Consider the following 18,043-nt stretch of genomic DNA (forward strand, 5'->3'; position numbering starts at 1 on the left):
AACAGACTTTTGTACATCAAAGGGTTATATAATAACATATGTGAAAAGTCACTGACATCTCTGAAAAAATGTCCGAGACTATTGCTACTGAGAACTTTATAGAGACAAGATACTCCGGATAATTTGGGGGTTTGCTTGTTTCGATGTGTGAGTACATTTTTTGTTTTTTTATGACCATTTTAGAAAATGTGAACATAATATAAGGAATGCTAATATAATACATTTAATTTAAAATGTATTAAATATCTTAAAATAAGTAAGACATATACATTATATTTTGAAGGGTAAAAAACACTGAAGTGACTTTGGAAGTGAATATCTTAAGTCTCAAACTTAGATGACTATTATTTCACCATCTGCCTAAGGCTTTTTGCCAAATAGAAAATCAAAGTTTGAGAACAATATTTAGAAATTTTACTTGCTTGAGGCAACAGCTACCAAAACTATGCTGCTGCTCACAGAGAAAAGCACATTCCCTTCTTCTACTAATTTTTAAGTACTCCCTAGGAGTTAGTAAATCTAATGAGAGTGTAACTCAGAATGCTGAACAGCGGTGTTTCGTCAGAGGCAACAAGAAGAGGCACATCAACAGTCAAAGCATCATCTTCAAAGGCATCATCCTCTTCTTCCAAAAGAATGAAGTTATAACCTAACGGCTGTGTGGAAACTATGCTGGGCTAAAAGCTGAAAACATCATGAACCAGCGATTCACAAGAAATCCTATCTATACTGGAATCCATTTTTCCTAGTAATGGATGGTCCTAGTCAGAATGGATGAAAGGGAGGTACTTACAGAACTGAAGAAGTGAAAAAAGGAGTATGCAAACAGGAGGATAAAAGAAATTTAAAGTATGAAGTATTCGGACATGATATTTGACGCAAACTTTAAGAAAAAAATGATTTAATTGCAGCATTTCCTCTGAAGACAAACAAGTGAGTTTGCCAAATTCTCTAAGGGTGAGAAAAGCCAAGAAACTTTTAGAAATGGCTAGGTTTAAAGAATTTGCATTATTATTGAGTCAGATAAACACAAGCTCTGCAGCTTTGGGCGCTGTGGCCCCTTCCACTTGTAGTTTTCACAAGCGACACCAACTGTGGGCATACTGAACGCTCTCCATTCAAGGGGGGAGGGGTACAGCTGGAATAATAAATGGCTCTGTACAGGCTCCCGGACGTGAAGCCAGTGACTGGCAGTGAGGGATGTGCAGAGAGAGGCTTCACGGAATCCACAGGGGGCGACTGAAAACAGTGAGGCTTGAAGGTTCAGAGTTTACCAAAAGCAAAGGTAATTTTAACCAGTAGCTCTGGGAAACCTGCTGATACATTAGGGGTTTGATGTGAGTGTGAAAGATTGATGAGAGGGAAAAAGAAGAACAAATGCTTGCATTTTACAGAGATTAGCCCCAGCATCACACCTTAACTGCCACACAGACCCAACACACGGCTGGCCTGAGAGCCAAGGAGGCAGAGAAGCAGGATGATTAGGAATCCCACTAAACTAAACCTAAATCCTGAAAAACTGCAAGGTACAGAAGAGCCTCTTAGGGCGCTGCTGGAGGTCATTACCAACAGTTACACACAGAGTTAACGCTGCGGCTTTAAACCCAGACGAGGGTTCTCCTTCATATTACCAGCAACCAGCGTCTTTATACTAAATACGCATGTTTGGGTATTTCAATTATGTGTATCTTGCGTATATAATAAAATGGAAATCTGAGTATGCTACTCACCTCTCTGACCGACACATCATGTCCAAAAGCGTCATTAAGTGGGAAAGGAGAAAGTCTGCCTCCTGCACTATGATTACTGATGGGACAGACTCATCACTAAGCGCTGAGCCTGGGTGCGAGAGGCAGGTCTTGCCCCTCCCCCATGCCTCCCCGACCTGCCCCCGCAGGGCGCCTCCGTCGTGGACGCCGACACTGAGCACAGGCTGGGCCCCTGCCCATCCTCGCCCGTCTCTACTGGGCACAGAGCCGCAAAGTTTAAGTGCCCAGGAAAATGCGAAATGCGTTTAAATGCAGTGAGACGTTCTCCACATTTCAAACTTAATGAATACATGATTATTTCCTAAAAACCTTTTTTTCTAAAATTCATGACAGCTGTGTGTATTAGTGCTGTTGCCTCAAGAATGTGGTGACTTCTTAACGACTGTACAAGACAAGGGGGCGGTGCAGAGTGACATGATTAGACACTAAAACGACCACGCAAAGTACAGTGCGTTGAGGAGCCTCAGACGGCAGGACGCATGATTCCACTAGTCTTTCCAGAATGCGTGGCTGGAGGTAAAACGGGAATATATTTCACTGCAGCAGATACTTATGTCATTTTAACCTCCCGACAGGAGTAAAAGTGAGTAAGAAACGGATGATAACATTATAAACACAGAAAGTCTGATACTAGAGGAAAATTGTTAACAACTGAAAATGCTATCTGACCCTTCTTTATAGTAAGACAGTCATTCAAATATTTTAAAAAAATCCATTATGTTAGTTGACTTATTCTAGCTATATGAGAAAAGTTTTACATGGAGTACTCTATTAACAATAAATACATCCTAAAATGTATCCTTAACAAAATGAAGACTGATTTTCGCAAGTTCTACAATATGTTTAAGAAAGTCAAAAACTTCTGTTAACATGCTATTATAGAATAAACTAATAACTTTCAATTCATCAGAGTAAGTTACATACAGAATTTTTTCAATAGTTTATAAACATTTAGCACCAACTAACTAGGACCACTTAACTTCTCTTTTTATTACTTTCCTCATCTGTAAGTTGCAGTGATGAAGAAGATGAGATCGTTTCTGAGATCCCTTTGCTCTCAAATTCTCCAGCACTCATAAAAACCCTGCAAACACCCATACAGAAAGTGAAGTGGAAAAAAGTAATATATTCCTGTTTTAAACTATTACCTAGGACAGCTGACTGAAATGTTTTACGTCAGAGGGTAGAAACAAGCAAATTCAGTTTAGAAATGTTGCTTCTTTCTCTCAGAACAAACTGCAGAAAAGAAAGCTTTGAACATTCCTTGTTGGGAGAACTGAAAGGACACAATTCATCTTAAACCTCAATTTGATTTAAACACACACACACACACACACACACACACACACAAACACACACAACTTCAGGGAATAGGAATTAATTTTCGTTTTTTCCTTCATACTCTTAAGCCAGCCCAGAAATTATGTTGGCAGACGCCATGGAGGCCAAATTTACTTAATTGTAAGGAGTATTATCTGAGGTCAGTATAGAATGGCTGAGTGGTAGATCAATATTTCTTCTACAAAAGACGTTTGTTAAATAAATTTTTCATCTTTCAAGTGTAACTGATAACATTTAAAAACCCAGAAAATTTTCTAGTTACTGTTTCTCTGCTCCAGGCACTGTGTTAAATGGATCACATGTGTTACCTTGCTGAGCTTTTTAACAGTTTATCAGGGCCCACACTGTTCTAGGTGCTGGGGAGACAGAAGTAAACAGGCTGAATCCTTGTCTTCATGGGGCTCACTGGCTAGTGAAATGGGGGCTATCATGAGGTGGTTTATGAATTATTTTATTTATTTTATTTTTGGCCGCATTGGGTCTCCGTTGCTGCGCACGGGCTTTCTCTAGTTGCGGTGTGCGGGGGCTACTCTTCGCTGCGGTGCACGGGCTTCTCATTGCGGTGGCTTCTCTTGTTGCGGAGCACAGGCTCTACGCACGCGGGCTTCAGTAGTTGTGGCACGAGGGCTCAGTAGTTGTGGCTCGTGGGCTCTAGAGCGCAGGCTTGGTAGTTGCGGCGCACGGGCTTAGCTGCTCCGCGGCATGTGGGATCTTCCCGGACCAGGGCTCGAACCCGTGTCCCCTGCATTGGCAGGTGTATTCTTAACCACTGCGCCATCAGAGGAGTCCCCAAGAGGTAGTTTAATGAGATGTTACTACTATTATTCTTGTTGTAGAGAGGACACAAAAGGAAGTCAGGTAATTTGCCAAAGATCACGAAGCTAGTAAGGTGTGGATGTAGAATTCAAGCCAGGTCATTCTGTCCCTTGCATTTAAACAGTTATTTCATTAAAATTGACGACTGTGAAATAAGACTGGGAAAAAAAAGTCTGTATCTTTCCAAATTAAGCAGCAGAGAACTCTTCTACAAGTCTCAGCATGTACACACCAAAGGCCAGGAGTGAGGGTCAGGGTTCAGTGCTTCTCTGCAGCTACTCTGCTTCAAATAGATACTTTTTATGGTAGCTGAGAGGTTAAACATGCACAGTTTACAATTAGATAACAGCTTCTTCCCAGCCTGATTATTTAAGTCAAGAAAGGACTGCAAGTTAAAAATAAATCAGTGAAAGTAGTCTTTAGTACTGACCAGGCATATGCTGCCTTTAAGCCTCCAAACCACGCTGAACTATGATGGGGTACACGCCAAGGAAAGACCCACAGAGAGGTGCTAGGGAAGGTGTGGGAAGGACAAGCACGTGACCACAGGTGGCACTTGGCACCAAAAATGAAACTGCTTTAAAGCCTGGTTCAAGAACACTAATTTTCCGAGTTGTAATCAGAGGATATGTCACACTTGGAAATAGTGTGGGGAGCATGAATTGTACACTCAAGAGACCCCAGTGTGAAAATTCTGATGCTGGTGGAAGGACGGCCATGCGTTTACTCAGCTGGCAACATTACAAAATCAGAGAACCATTGTCTCATTTTGAAAGGGAAAGAGGAGTTCAAGCAACCCTGTAACGCAAACAACAACGACAACCACAACACAATTTCCCCCCAAGAGGTTTCAAGTATTTGTCCAGCACAAGGACCAGTATCAGAGCCCCCTAGCCAGCTCTTTGTAAAAATCTATTCCATCCTCAGGAGGTACAACAAGCATATATAATAACTAAATCACACACGTACATGCAAAAAGGAAACTATCTTTGCTCTTCCGGGAGACATTAAGAAAGCAAGTAAAATGCCATATTAGAACATGATTAAGCTGTTTTTTTTTTTTTCTCCTTTTCACTAGAGCAAGCCGTCAGACAGGAAACACTTCATTGTAAATAATAAATGCAACTTTGATGCAAGTAGATTTGCTTGAATAGCAGATAACTACCCTTAATTACTTACATATACCTTTGGAGTACATAATGTGGTTATATCTTATGGCAGTTTAATTTTTCTAATTAAGTTTTGTTAAAATTGCTTTCTATTTCTGTCCATGAGGAGGCAAGGCACTCAAAAGCAAGACTGGCACAAAGGAGAGACGACCCTTGAGGATTAAACAAGCTTTTGTAAATAATTAAAAAAAAAAAAGAACTGTTAATAAACTAATAGTAATGATAGAAAAGGACTTGCCTGCAAAACTTACATGAATGCAAGTGTGGTATTTTCTCCCTTGAAAAGTAAACACATATCACTGATGAAAGTCTATAATTAAAAATGGGAAATTTTAACGTTAAGACATCTGTCTAAAAAAGAAAGTGCTTAATTTCAGTACTGTGAACTTCCATTAAAACCTCTGACTTTTAAACCACGTCACCTTACCGGGCTTTAGAGGAGGACACCAAAGACTCTCCAGCCGTCAGGCCGACTACTCCGGGGAGGCGGGCAGCACTTTGGCACCTGGTGTTACGCCGCGAACGTCACATCACACGGCAAAGGGATCTGAAGCTAGGGAGACTACCCTGGCCTGTCCGTGACATTTGCAAGGGCAGGGGCAGGGGAGATTCCAAGTGTGAGAGGGTCTCCACCTGCCACTGCGGGACTTGAAGATGGAGGAAGGAGGAGAAGCCAATGAGGGCAGCTTCAGAAGGTGAGGCAGCCTCGGGAGGACACAGGAAGGAAAAAGGGGCCTGGGTCTGGCAACACCGAAGACCTGGATTCTGCCAACAACCCGGATAAGTCACCCCTCGAAGCTCCAGAAAAAAATGCCATTCTGCAGGCACCCTGATGTTAGCCGGGTGAGAGCCATGTTGGAATTCTGACCTACAGAACTGCAAAAATAATAAATCTGTTGGTTTAAGCCACTGCATTTGTGGGAATTTGTTAGGGCACCAATAGGAAAGAAACACAAATGCACTGACGATTCATTCACGCGTCACGTGGGCCAATTCCACGTGCCGAGCCAGCCACAGGCCAAGAACCCCACAGGAAATGCTTGTGGTCTAAAGCATCCTCGACCTCTACGAGTTCACTGGACAGTCTGGGGATGGGATGAGGTACATTCTTTGAGGGTATTTTTTTGGAGGGGGGGTAGAAGCCAATACATTTACCATAAGAAGAATAAAATAATAAAATGGTGATCTTTTATCATTTAAAAGAGCTCTGGTTGTTCACTAACTGATAAGGACCCTAAACCAGGTAATCACAACCACTTTAAAGATTTGAATTAGAGATGCAGAAGAGAAAGCAGTTCATGTGCTACATGGCACTCAGTCCACAGCTGGTGTTTGAAGTTGGGTGAGTAATAATAATTATTATAAATGTTTTAAATTGGCCAAAATAAGGTCCCTATCACAAGTACATCCAGGAGGGAAAATTACAGATTTATTGATCAAGAGAAAACTCACCAAGGACCAATACTCTAGCACACCTCATGAATCATTCTGGATTTAAAAATAATCTCTCTGCTCAGAATCTCCTAATTCAGAATGATGGACACTCCCTAAGGCTATCCATGGCTCCCTCTTCCTACCCCCCCCCCCCAACCCCCCGTCCCGCCCCGGGCACACAATCCCATCAAGAGAGCTAATTACCCTTCAGGTGCAATAGCTACAAGTATGTCACAAAAATAAACAAGGAGAGAAGGAGTGCAAACCACATAAACAAATGAATGAGGTATGTTTCCTTCATCTCATGGACAATGAAGGGGGACAGCGCTCACCTTCACTGTTTTCGGTTCTCCTCTTCCTGAACACCTGCGAGAATTATTCATCCACTCCTTTAAGATAGATGTGGCCACGAGACTTGTTGTAGCCAATAAAATACGAATGGGAATTAATGTGTTACACTCAAGTAGAAAGACTTAACTAAGAGCCAGTAAGTGATTCTCCAGGATCTCTTCGTCTCATGAAGATCACACAAGGCTGAAGCCCCCTGAAATGCCAAGTGACCACCTGGAGGGAGGGCGGCCACCGGGACCCACACGGGGGCCCACAGCTGACTCCGGGTGACCAGAGAAATAATACGCTTCAGTGCCAAGCAACTAAATGCTGTTATTGTTTCTTCCTGCGGCATAATCTAACCTATACTTACTGATATATTTAGTTAAATCCATCCTTTGATGTGTAGCCTGTCTCTAATTCACTTGATCAGTATGCACTGAGCATCTACTATGTGCAATGCCCTCTCCTACACATCTGAGATACATCAGAGAACCAAAAACATGAAGAACCCGGTCCTCATGAAGCTTCCACATGGCTGAGGCAGAAAGACAGAAAGCACTAAGCGTAATAAGTGAGTAACACAGCATATTCGAAGATACAAAGTCCTACAGGAAAAACGGAAAAAAGAAAATAGGATAAAGGATCAGGAACCGTAGGGACGGTGTGTGGGGGGGTCAGGTTCAGTATTAAACACAGAGAGCTCGGTAATCCCCACCCTAGCCCCACACAACATGAAGGCACAGAGGAGAAAATGTGCTTTAAAAGTGCCTGCAAATAATAAATGCTGTGCGCATATTCACTGCTACGTTTGCGGTTGATATTTAGTAGCCGTGGACGATTCCTCTGGGTCATTATCACAGGAAATTAGGGCAGTTTGATATGGTTTGACTAACAATCATGTATTTGGATTATTTTTAAATAATCCAAGGTGACATGAGAAAAATTACACCTTGACTGCCATGTTCCTACTTCACAGGTTTTGGTGAAGTTTTAGTTTTCAGTCTAGAAGAGCCGCTTCCTTAGAAATATCAGCCCCAGTTGCTGGTAGACAGAATGGTTGTAAGAAAGACTTCCGTCCCATTTACTTCTGGGTCTTGGGCATGCAGAACAGTCAAGTGCAGGATGGGGGCAAATTGCACTTTCACCTGCAGGCCCCTCAGCTATGTGCACAGCGGGATAAGGTAACCCTGACGGAGGGAAGTAACAAGTCAGAAAACAGTGGCAGAGTCAGGGAAAACGCCACAAGGTCCGGATACAGCAAAAACATACAGTGCCGGGTGGGAGAGGGACCGCAGACTGGGGAAGCTTTGCCTCACTGGCAAAGCCCGTTCGCCTCCTATGCCTCAGTCTCCTGGGCTCTAGAAGGGGAACAGTTTGCATCCATGGCTCACATCCTCCTGCGAGGACCTCAGGGAGCTGAACGGCTGCAAACTGTACAGAACAATCAGGCACATTACTCCCCACCTCCAGGAGCACAGGCAACTCTGTAAATGACTGCGCTACGTCTGACCAACCGAACTGGCCAGAGAGCAGGACAGAAGAAGGTCTACAAGGAGAAGGCAGAAAAATGGGAATCTGTCTTTAAGTAAATGGAACAGCATGAAAGTACTGTAAACACAGACTAATGTTTTCCCAGTTGCAGGTTATCACCCATTAATGAGTTGGGAAATCAACTTTAGTTGATTTAGCACCTGTGTCTTTGAATGAATCAGTTCAGGTATTTCAACAGAATAAATAAATTTCACATGACTTCCCTCTCCTCTTCTCCCCACACCACTGTCATGTTAACATAAGCAACTTCACGTTCATACAGCAACTTGCAGTATTCAGAAAACATGTTTGCGTTCATTTTATCATTAGGTTAGGGGTTGCTTGACATAGGATGGTTATTACCCACATTTCCATTTTTAGAAACCAGGAAACTGAACCTGGGAAAAGTGAATGAAGGGCTTGTTCAGGGTCCTACAGAAGAATGGGCAGGTAAATCCAGGTGTCCTCTGTTCTGTCTCACGTTCAGAACAAGGCAAGAGGAAAAGCACGGCGGACATCATGAGGTAGGTGGGTAGCCAAAGACGGAAGTGGGCCAGCGGACACCGACCTAGAGGACCCCAAACGCGAAGCCAAGGACTTCTCACGATATTCTTTAGGCCACAGGGAACAGTCAAATATTTGGAGGAAGTAACATGATCAGATAATGTCTTTGGGGAAGGAATATTACAAACAAGGGAGGATACTTTCCTAGTCCAAACATGAAGTTGTTGTGGATTAAGGAGGACAGGACAGAAAGTGGATAGACTGGGAGACACTGTGTGTGGTGGGAGCAGAAGAAAAACTAAAGGCCTCTGAGATTTTTTTTTTTTCAATTTTGAAGAACTGAACATGGTCTGAACATCCAGCAACATCAGATTTAGTATCTGTAATTTTAACCCTGAATTTAAGGAATTATTATTATTTTATGTTGACATACTCCTTAGTTAAAAAACTGGTTGTGAAAACTGACTGGAAACGTGGCCACCTACACAACTTCATTTCCTACAGAAAATGTGAGAGAACCAGAGATTTTATTGCATGTCGATATGTTACCATGTAATTAAATGATACAAATAAGAGATAGAGGGCTTCCCTGGTGGCGCAGTGGTTGAGAGTCCGCCTGCCGATGCAGGCGACACGGGTTCGTGCCCCGGTCCGCGAAAATCCCACATGCCGCGGAGCAGCTGGGCCCGTGAGCCATGGCCGCTGGGCCTGCGCGTTCGGAGCCTGTGCTCCGCAACGGGAGAGGCCACAACAGTGAGAGGCCTGCATACCACAAAAAAAAAAAAAAAAAAAAAAGAGAAACTGAAGAGACAACTGAAAAATTCAAGGACTTGACAATCTCTTAAGGATTGTTAAATACAAAAAAATTTGGAAGTGTGTTCCTTACTAATGATTGAATAAAAATAAGTGAAAAATCTTTGATTTTTGAAAAAAATGTACTTTGAAATAAACAAAGTATAAATCTGTTACTACAACAAGATATTTCTAAAATCCTAGGTATTTTTGCCTTTTTGAATTAAATTCCTGAAAAAAATCTCCTTTACAAAATTAAACAAAATTTGGCATCAGAACAGACTTCATTCAAAGTAATCTTATTCGGATTTTCCTTTATGAACGATATACAGGTCTCATTCATTTGTAGTTTCACTAATATTTAAACCTGCACTGTGAATAAATAAATCATGCCCTACAGATTTAATCCTCAGCAAAATCAGAAAAAAAACAACAACTGTAAAACATACAGTTTATCATATTTTCTGTGAGCAAAATAAATTTGTAGAGGTGGCCACATTTTCAAGTACTTTTTGGAAAAATAAAAGCAATCTTTTATTTTTTATTATATTATAATTTATATATTATAAATTTCCAGTGTACAATACAGTGTTTCAATATTTTTACAGATTATACTCCATTTAAAGTTATTACAAAATAATGGCTAAATTTCCCTATGCTGCACTATATATCCTTATTGTTTATGTTAAAAGCAATCTTTTAAATTTGCTCTTAAAAATAAAAATATATGTCAGTAACACAGGAGGGCAATAATTCTTTAAAAGCAAAAATTAGGGTCAACTTGTCAACAAACATAAATCTATGTCACAATTTCTGTCCTTGTTATTTTATACATATTCTTTGTTAGCAAAGAGTTTTCCTGATCCTCCTACATAGGATTTTTATTGGGTCCAAATACCTTGGTAGGCTAGAGTTCAAACTTTAATTCTTGATGTTCAACGTACTTTGCTTAGTGAACTTCAGTTTCAAACCATCAAAATCTTTACTTCACAGAGAAGATAGGCAGGAATAAAGCATGTTTTCTTATTTTAAGAATATTTTTCTCCAAATAACATGGAAAACAAAAATACTTGTGAAACAAATTATTTTTCTATTGATTCATTCATCCAACAAACCAGTCTCATTGCTACTTCCTCACTGTCTGTACTTCAGGTGTGTCTCAATGTTTTATAATTATGGGCATCCCCATTTATATGTGTGTGTGTCCATACACACACACACACACACAGACACACACACACACACACACACAAACTACATGACGCTAAGTGAATTGATTTAGATAAAAACTGACGTTAGAAATTCTTAATGAATTATTAAACCTATTAAATTTTTACCCTCTATATCATATAATAACACATCACCTAAATCTAAGACATGCATACACGTTTGTAAACCCCACTGGGGACTTTTGTAAGAGGCAGTGACAGGCAAGCTAAAGAAGCCCATTTCCTAAACTGTTAAGATTTGGTTTTCACACAGTATGCTGGATACTTAGGGTCAGGCAACTACGGCATGCTCAGAGCGACAGCCTGCAAAGCAGCAATTACACAATACATATATGTGTGCAGGAGCATGGATACGTGCAGTTGTGCCTGTGTGCCTGTATGTGTGTGCATGTGTAACTGTAACCTAGCATTTCTAAGTAGATTAACAACAGAGTGCTGTTAGGATATTCCGTTCAGATGAGTAACAGTGAACACGTTATCTTCCCTAACGATCAGTGGCACTGGCTTGGAACAATCTAAAGTTTTCTTCACAGAAATCCTCTACTATTTGCATTGTCAGAGTTGGAACTTCCAAATAAAACTTTATTAAAGTGCTCTGCAAATTTATGCATTTCTTATGGAACTTCATATCAAATTTTCCTATCCTGAAAAAATTGTAATGTTCTGCAAGAATAAATGTAAAGTGAAAGAGAAAACTAAAACATTGTTACTCGGCATCAGTTGAAATTTTATTTTCTTAAAGTACTGGACAAAACTGAAACTCTGTGTAAAGGGTAAAGTATTATCTTCCCACCACTTCTTAATCTAGGACCCAATATCTTGTCATTCAGCAAAGACTGATCAGGTGCCTATTTATGTGCCACACACTATCCTATATACAGAAGAATTAAATGACAGGTTCAAGGCCACACAGGACCTTTATGTCAAAGCCATTTAAAAATGTCCAGTCAACTAATTCAGATGCTCGTTTCACAACATCATTATTTAGTGTAACTCACTTATTCCTCATCAAGCCATTTAAAATTGTTTTATTTCTCATTTAAAAACAATAATTTTATCCAAAAAATCACTTGTTTCCAATGATTTCATCTTTCACCAAAGATGGGGCATCATTAAATTAAAGCCAACTTATTTTTATCTTAATCCTTGTTTTATTTTGGTTGTTACCATTTTGACAAAGTCATATTACAAGGGGACAATATGATTTGAAGAGTCTCAGGAGAAGCTCTAACACTCCCTTTAAGTTATTCAATTTAAAAATTATTTCTTCCTAGTAATTATTGTTTCTAAACTGGACAACCTTCTTTCCATTAATATAATGTTGTAATAGCTACATTCAGTTCTATTTTAGGTACAAAGGACACTCGTATATTATCAGCTCTAGAATCAATAAATTACAAGCATCTTCTACTTTATAACTTAGGGGAATATCTTCCTCCTTAGCCACAGATCATCTCTAGGTCCCCCCTCTACAGCAATCACAACCATGTATGTTACTTTAATAAATAAACATTTACAAACAACTATAGTATTTTTAAATGGTCAGGTGAGGTCCTTTTTCAAGATATGGTTTATTCTTCATATTAATATTATTAATGTAAAAGAAAAGGAAGGATCCATGGCAATGGTTAAAACTAGATTTGTTCATTGGCATTTTCTTTTACTAAATGCCTGCCTGAGGGTCAAACTAACAGAAGTATCCAACTGTCACATGAATGGACATATTATACCTGACAGGTTTCAGCTCAGGACCTGATGATTTTTAGAATAGTTTTATTTAGACTATAAAAGCTAGCACGTAATCTGTACATCCCTTACATTTTTAACCATATGGGCGGGGTGGGGGGAAGGGGGGTAGATAACCGAATGAAATTATACTGTGTCTCTTACCTAAAGAATGTGCAGCTGTGGTTTTGGAGCTAAAAAACCGACCAAGCCCAAGATCTCCAAGTTTGACGACCCCAGTGGCTGTAATGAACACATTAGCTGGTTTTATATCTGTGAATAAATGAAGGGATCAGGTGAAAGATGATGTCAGTTTAGGTATATTCAAGGGATTAAAAAACACTTCTCATTGTTGAATTTAAAATATATCTCAAAAATGAAAAGTCAGTTTGAATTTTTAACCAATTATTTCGAGTAATTTTCATATAGCCTAATATTTCTGAGTCTCAGTCCCATGACAGACAGATAATCATCAATGCAGGATGATCACTATTCATTTTCATTTAAAATGTATTTTGTTTTCCATTTTCAAATAAACTTCTGTGACATTCAAAGCACAAAATAAATTTGTGCCCTTCTTATATCTATTTTAAATAGACTATCCCACTAAAGAGCAATTTATTGACATGTTTACACAAAATATAAAATCATAACTCTGACACAGGTAATTCTTTACTTAGATGACCTCAGAAATTTTAATTGCTTAAGTAAATTGTACTGAAATTATTCAAACCCCCAAATCAAGGGATTAATGCCTTAGTGATGTAACCTTCATACATTCCACCCAACCATTTGATTGATAACTATAAATACATTAACAGTGAATGCTGAACATTAAAAATCTAAATAGCTGTAATGTATAGTTCATTAAAAAAAACAAAAAAAACCTCTTCCTTATGCATGTTCAACTGCTTTCCTGCATCTAATTTTTTTTCTTTTACCAACATAATCAGTAAAAAAAAAAAAAAAAAGTCAAACAGAAAAATAACTAATTCTTATTTTAAAAAAAACCCAAGTAGTCTTCACTTAAAGGCTTATCATTCTAGTAAAATCAAAACTTGGAAATAAATTACCTGGGAAAGCCTGATACTGTGCATCGTTGACACCAACACTAAAAGTTACTCATGACTGAACTCACCCCGGTGCATGACTCGTCGAGAATGCATGTGCTCCAGTGCACTGCACAGCTGCACGAAGTACTTCCAAACAGTCCTTTCAGGAATTAGCCTCTTTTGTTTCTTAAAATGCTGTTTAAAAAATTTTAAATAAGATTTTAAAAACAGAAATTATCTTCAGACTAGATTCTGACTTCAGTCAGAAAAACACCTACTTTTATCTACCTATTACCAGCTAAAAAACATGATTTTCCATAGTGAAAGGATACCAAGATTTTTTACCGGACACAATGGCTTAAATGTCTCCCTATTGTATCTAAGGTCAGCACAAGCCATATCATGCTACGTCTTTGTGGTGTCCATCTATTTCAAAAAATTAACATCCACATAAAGTAATTTCTTATCCTAAAAGGAGGATGTCAGATTTTATTTTAAGAATAGCCGGAATAAAAGAGTCTAGAGACATGGAGGTGATTATGTTCATTACAAGATAGTCCTTCTCTTGACAGAAGGTAGTGAAGTAGAATTCCTTTAAATATTGAACCATCCTTGGTGATTTGAAATATCACTTAATTTATTAAAACTTAAATAAATAAAAGGGATTTATGTGGAAAGTTTTCATGAATATTTCCACTGCATACTCCAAGTCAAACTTGCACTTTGCTTTGAACGAATGAAACTAAATATGGGAGCAAAACATTACAGGAAGACCAGGGCAAAAAAAGCTGAGTGTAAATATGCTAGCTTGGAAGGAGTGGGCCATCACGCGTTAAGAGGGCAATAACTAAATAACTGCAAAACCAAAGGTACATATTCATGCCCGTTTTTCTACATTACCTTTGCTAGAAGAATATACTAATAATATGCTGATTCAAGAACACAGTTCGTAGCTTCATAAGATTTATAAAGATTCTTTACATAAAAATTATTTTTCAAAAACAAAAGTGTAATTCGTTTTCTACTTAGCAAAATCTATAAATGACCAACATGAAGAAGTATTTCATTTAGACAAATTTTCAGACAATTTTAACTTTTTAAGATATACATTTATTAATAGACATCAACATTTAAATACGTGCTTTAATGCACTTTATCTGGTGACTTGACATTTTTGAAAGTTCAACTAATTTGATTTCTTTTCTTATTGAATATGGAGAATGGTACTTCAGATGATTCCGAAATAATGAGCTGTGTCAGTTCCTACCCCTGTGACCAGTTGAGGGCAGGCTGAAAGGAAAAACAATACAGGGAAACAAATCTGCCTGTATCCCTACTTCATACTTAGCAAAGGATTATATTTACTGTCTCATATGCACTCAATACACCAAAGGATAAATCTTGAAGGAAAAGCGAATCACTTTAGGTTAATCTTTATTGGAACACATACTATAGGAATGAACTTATTAGCAATTTCAATAGCTATTACATCAGTAGCAAAAAAACAGATAACAATTAGATGACCAGGATATTAAAAAGCAAATCAGGGTTAATACTAAAATGGTGAAAACCTCCCATATCATGTTTCAACGTTAAGTCTTATTAATTGCAGACTGTGTCAGCATCGGTTTTCATTCTATGGGGGCAATGCTGCAAAATCAGTTCTATACACATAATATTCTTTCAGATTTGGAATGACTCCAAATAAAGCCAGTCTATGTGCTTTCCCTCACTCTGGATTAGCATATCAGAAGACTGTTTGATGTCAACAGGAAGATGGGGACCAGGTTTCTTTTCATTCAAAAATAAATATACCGTATCATGTAAGTATCAGACCATGAAAGAAGAATCTTATGCTTTAATATAGATTCTGAAACCACCGTAATTATAATTAACTTGACAATTTACCTTTAAAGTTCCATTATTAAAAAATAAGTCATATATAAAGGAAAGGGCAGAATGAAAAAATTGCCCTCAAAATGGAAGATGTAACCAGGCCAAGACAGTCTGACTATTTTCATGTTTTCATATTCTTGTTTAGGATCGTTTCTTTCAATAACAAATTAAAGGTGATAACAATAAACTGGCATCAATATAATGCTACCGAGACGGAATGACTTGGCCAAATGTAACTATCTAAATTACTAACATGTTTCTGAAGAATAATTTTAGGAATTTGACTGGATCGTAAAATAAATCAAAAGCAGTTTCATTACGTCACTGGTTATCTCCCAATATTTTTTATGTGTCTGTTTAAACACATGCAGTTTTTCAACCATCCTTCAGTGTAGATTTTTTTTTTTTTTTTTTTTTTTTTTGAGGAAACCAATACTTATGATGAGAAAAGGCTGTCTGTTCTGATGGTGGCACTGTTGGCTATCTCTTAAAAAGAGGATGAACAGAAAAAAGGCAATACAAATTTGAATTCTTTTTACTACTGGTAAAATTTATATTAGCACTACAAAGGAGGAACTTACAAAATGCCAATGTATTAAAAAAAAGAACCACCTTTTCTTAACTTATTCTAATATATACATATCTTTTAAAAGTTAATTATCCAGTTAAATAGCATTACTGTTCAAAAATCCTATCTTTCTTTCGAAAGAAGACAGTCCCACATAAATATTCAGCTCTAGATTTGGAAAAAATCTAATACCAATACACAGAAATAAAAAATGTACATTTATTTGTCATGTGGTAAGTTTTTAATAAAGCAATAAATAATTTTTAAACGTTAGTAGTAATAAAGATTTCTGGATATTACAGGATATGTCATTTTTACTATATTTATGTTATAAAATAGAATTTTAACTTTTTATATCTGAAAATAAAATATCTAAAAAATCATGAAAAGACAGAAATTAGCACTCAGGTATGCCTAACCACTTGGACAGAATTATTATTTAGTCTTTTTTCAAAGGTACGTTCATCTTTTTTCTATGCAAAGCTTCAAATATTGTTTACTTTAAAAGCATATTTTTCTATCTCCATCAACATTATTCAAATATACACTGAACATTATTCACATCAAAAGAAACGATGTAACAAAAAAGGCAGCCAGGGTACATGTAAAATGCATATACAAACATCAGGTTATATTATATTCTCATTTATGTGTAAAAAGATTACCAGCATCTCACTTAGGTGAAATTCAGCATCCCTGGTAAAACATGTGCAATGTCACTGAATGATGTGTATTAATATAAAAGAGGCTAGCTGATGCAAGCTGCTTCCATTCAAAGATTTTTGGAAAATAGTCACATCTTTTTTTTAAATTGTCAAACATCCTCCTACAAATTAAATGCCCCAGACCAAATTACATAGTGGGCACTGCTTATCAAGTATCAGTTTTGGGGTCACTTGGTTCCTGAATCTAGACACCACTACTCCAAACAGCACATACATTTATTTCTAAGTTTTATAACTCTAGCATTCCTCCTCAGGAAATCTTGGGAAAAAAATTTAACAGTATTACCCAGCATAAACTCATCAACAGAGAAAGAACAGAAATTTATCTTGTTGGATCAAAAAAAAAAGTTAATCTCTATAGTGTATCAAAATATTTAAGCCCGTAGTTTGGTATATTAATTTTTAACAAGAAAGTTTCAGACAAAACACCCAGAACCAGAGTGCCAGCTTCACAGGTGTGCGGCCCATACATTCATGCAGGGCCCTGCACTGAGTGTAATGCTCTGTTCTGCCACCTAGAAATTCCTAGTCATTTGTCAACAAGGGGACCCACGATTGTGTGCTGGTCCTGGGAACCATATACCAAGCATCCTTTGGAAACAACATACTGCTGTAGTTAAAAACAAAACCAAAAAAACAACAAATAACAATCCTGTCAGGCAAGTCATTCTTGAAGAAAATTAGGAGAAATGGTAATTAAATAACAAGAAATAATGAAGTTATATGAGAACTGGCATTGCAGGCATCAGCTGTTTTCCATCTCTTCCAAGTATCTCACAGGAGGAAGTAAGTAATTTATGTTCACTATGAGGAACTATTTCCTGCTTGGGGGTGTCATCAGATGTTTCATGTGCCACTCACAGAATCCATATGCGCCTTTAATAACAGACCTGATTCTTGACAGTAATGGCTGTGTGACCTTGAAGAAGCCGCTTAGCCTTGCTGGGCCTCTGTGTCCTCACTATATTAAACAGAGCTTGGGGATGATCTGTGTGGCACCTGCTGCCTCTAAAGTATCTCAGTTACAAATAAAACACAAATAATAAATGCCTGATTGGCACATTTTCACACTTAAAAGTAACAAATTTTACTAGTATGTCCTGTCCTTTAAATCTCCAGCTGATAAAAACAAAGCAAAAATAACAATCCTAATACCTCTG

The 18,043-nt window shown here is 38.0% G+C and overlaps 1 protein-coding gene across 20 annotated transcripts in view; it reads right to left on the reverse strand.

The window, feature by feature from the left end:
• NEK7 (NIMA related kinase 7) overlaps positions 1–18,043 on the reverse strand; it is a 153,112-nt gene that overhangs the window by 36,945 nt on the left and 98,124 nt on the right. For 11 of the 20 annotated variants that reach the window (XR_004524417.2, XR_012329844.1, XM_033849228.2 and 8 more), the window contains 3 exons: positions 13,781–13,889; positions 12,808–12,915; positions 5,334–5,372 (listed from right to left, as the gene is read on the reverse strand). Coding sequence is in view for 13 of the 20 variants with exons in the window: in XM_033849228.2 (XP_033705119.1) it covers positions 5,334–5,372; positions 12,808–12,915; positions 13,781–13,889 (256 nt within the window). In the remaining 7 variants the exon portion in view is untranslated. The remainder of the gene's footprint in view (positions 1–5,333; positions 5,373–12,807; positions 12,916–13,780; positions 13,890–18,043) is intronic. The other 9 variants (XR_004524445.2, XR_004524419.2, XR_012329860.1 and 6 more) reach the window with 2 other exon arrangements.

This window comes from Tursiops truncatus, chromosome 1 (assembly GCF_011762595.2).
Source record: "Tursiops truncatus isolate mTurTru1 chromosome 1, mTurTru1.mat.Y, whole genome shotgun sequence".
Taxonomy (NCBI): Eukaryota; Metazoa; Chordata; class Mammalia; order Artiodactyla; family Delphinidae; genus Tursiops; species Tursiops truncatus.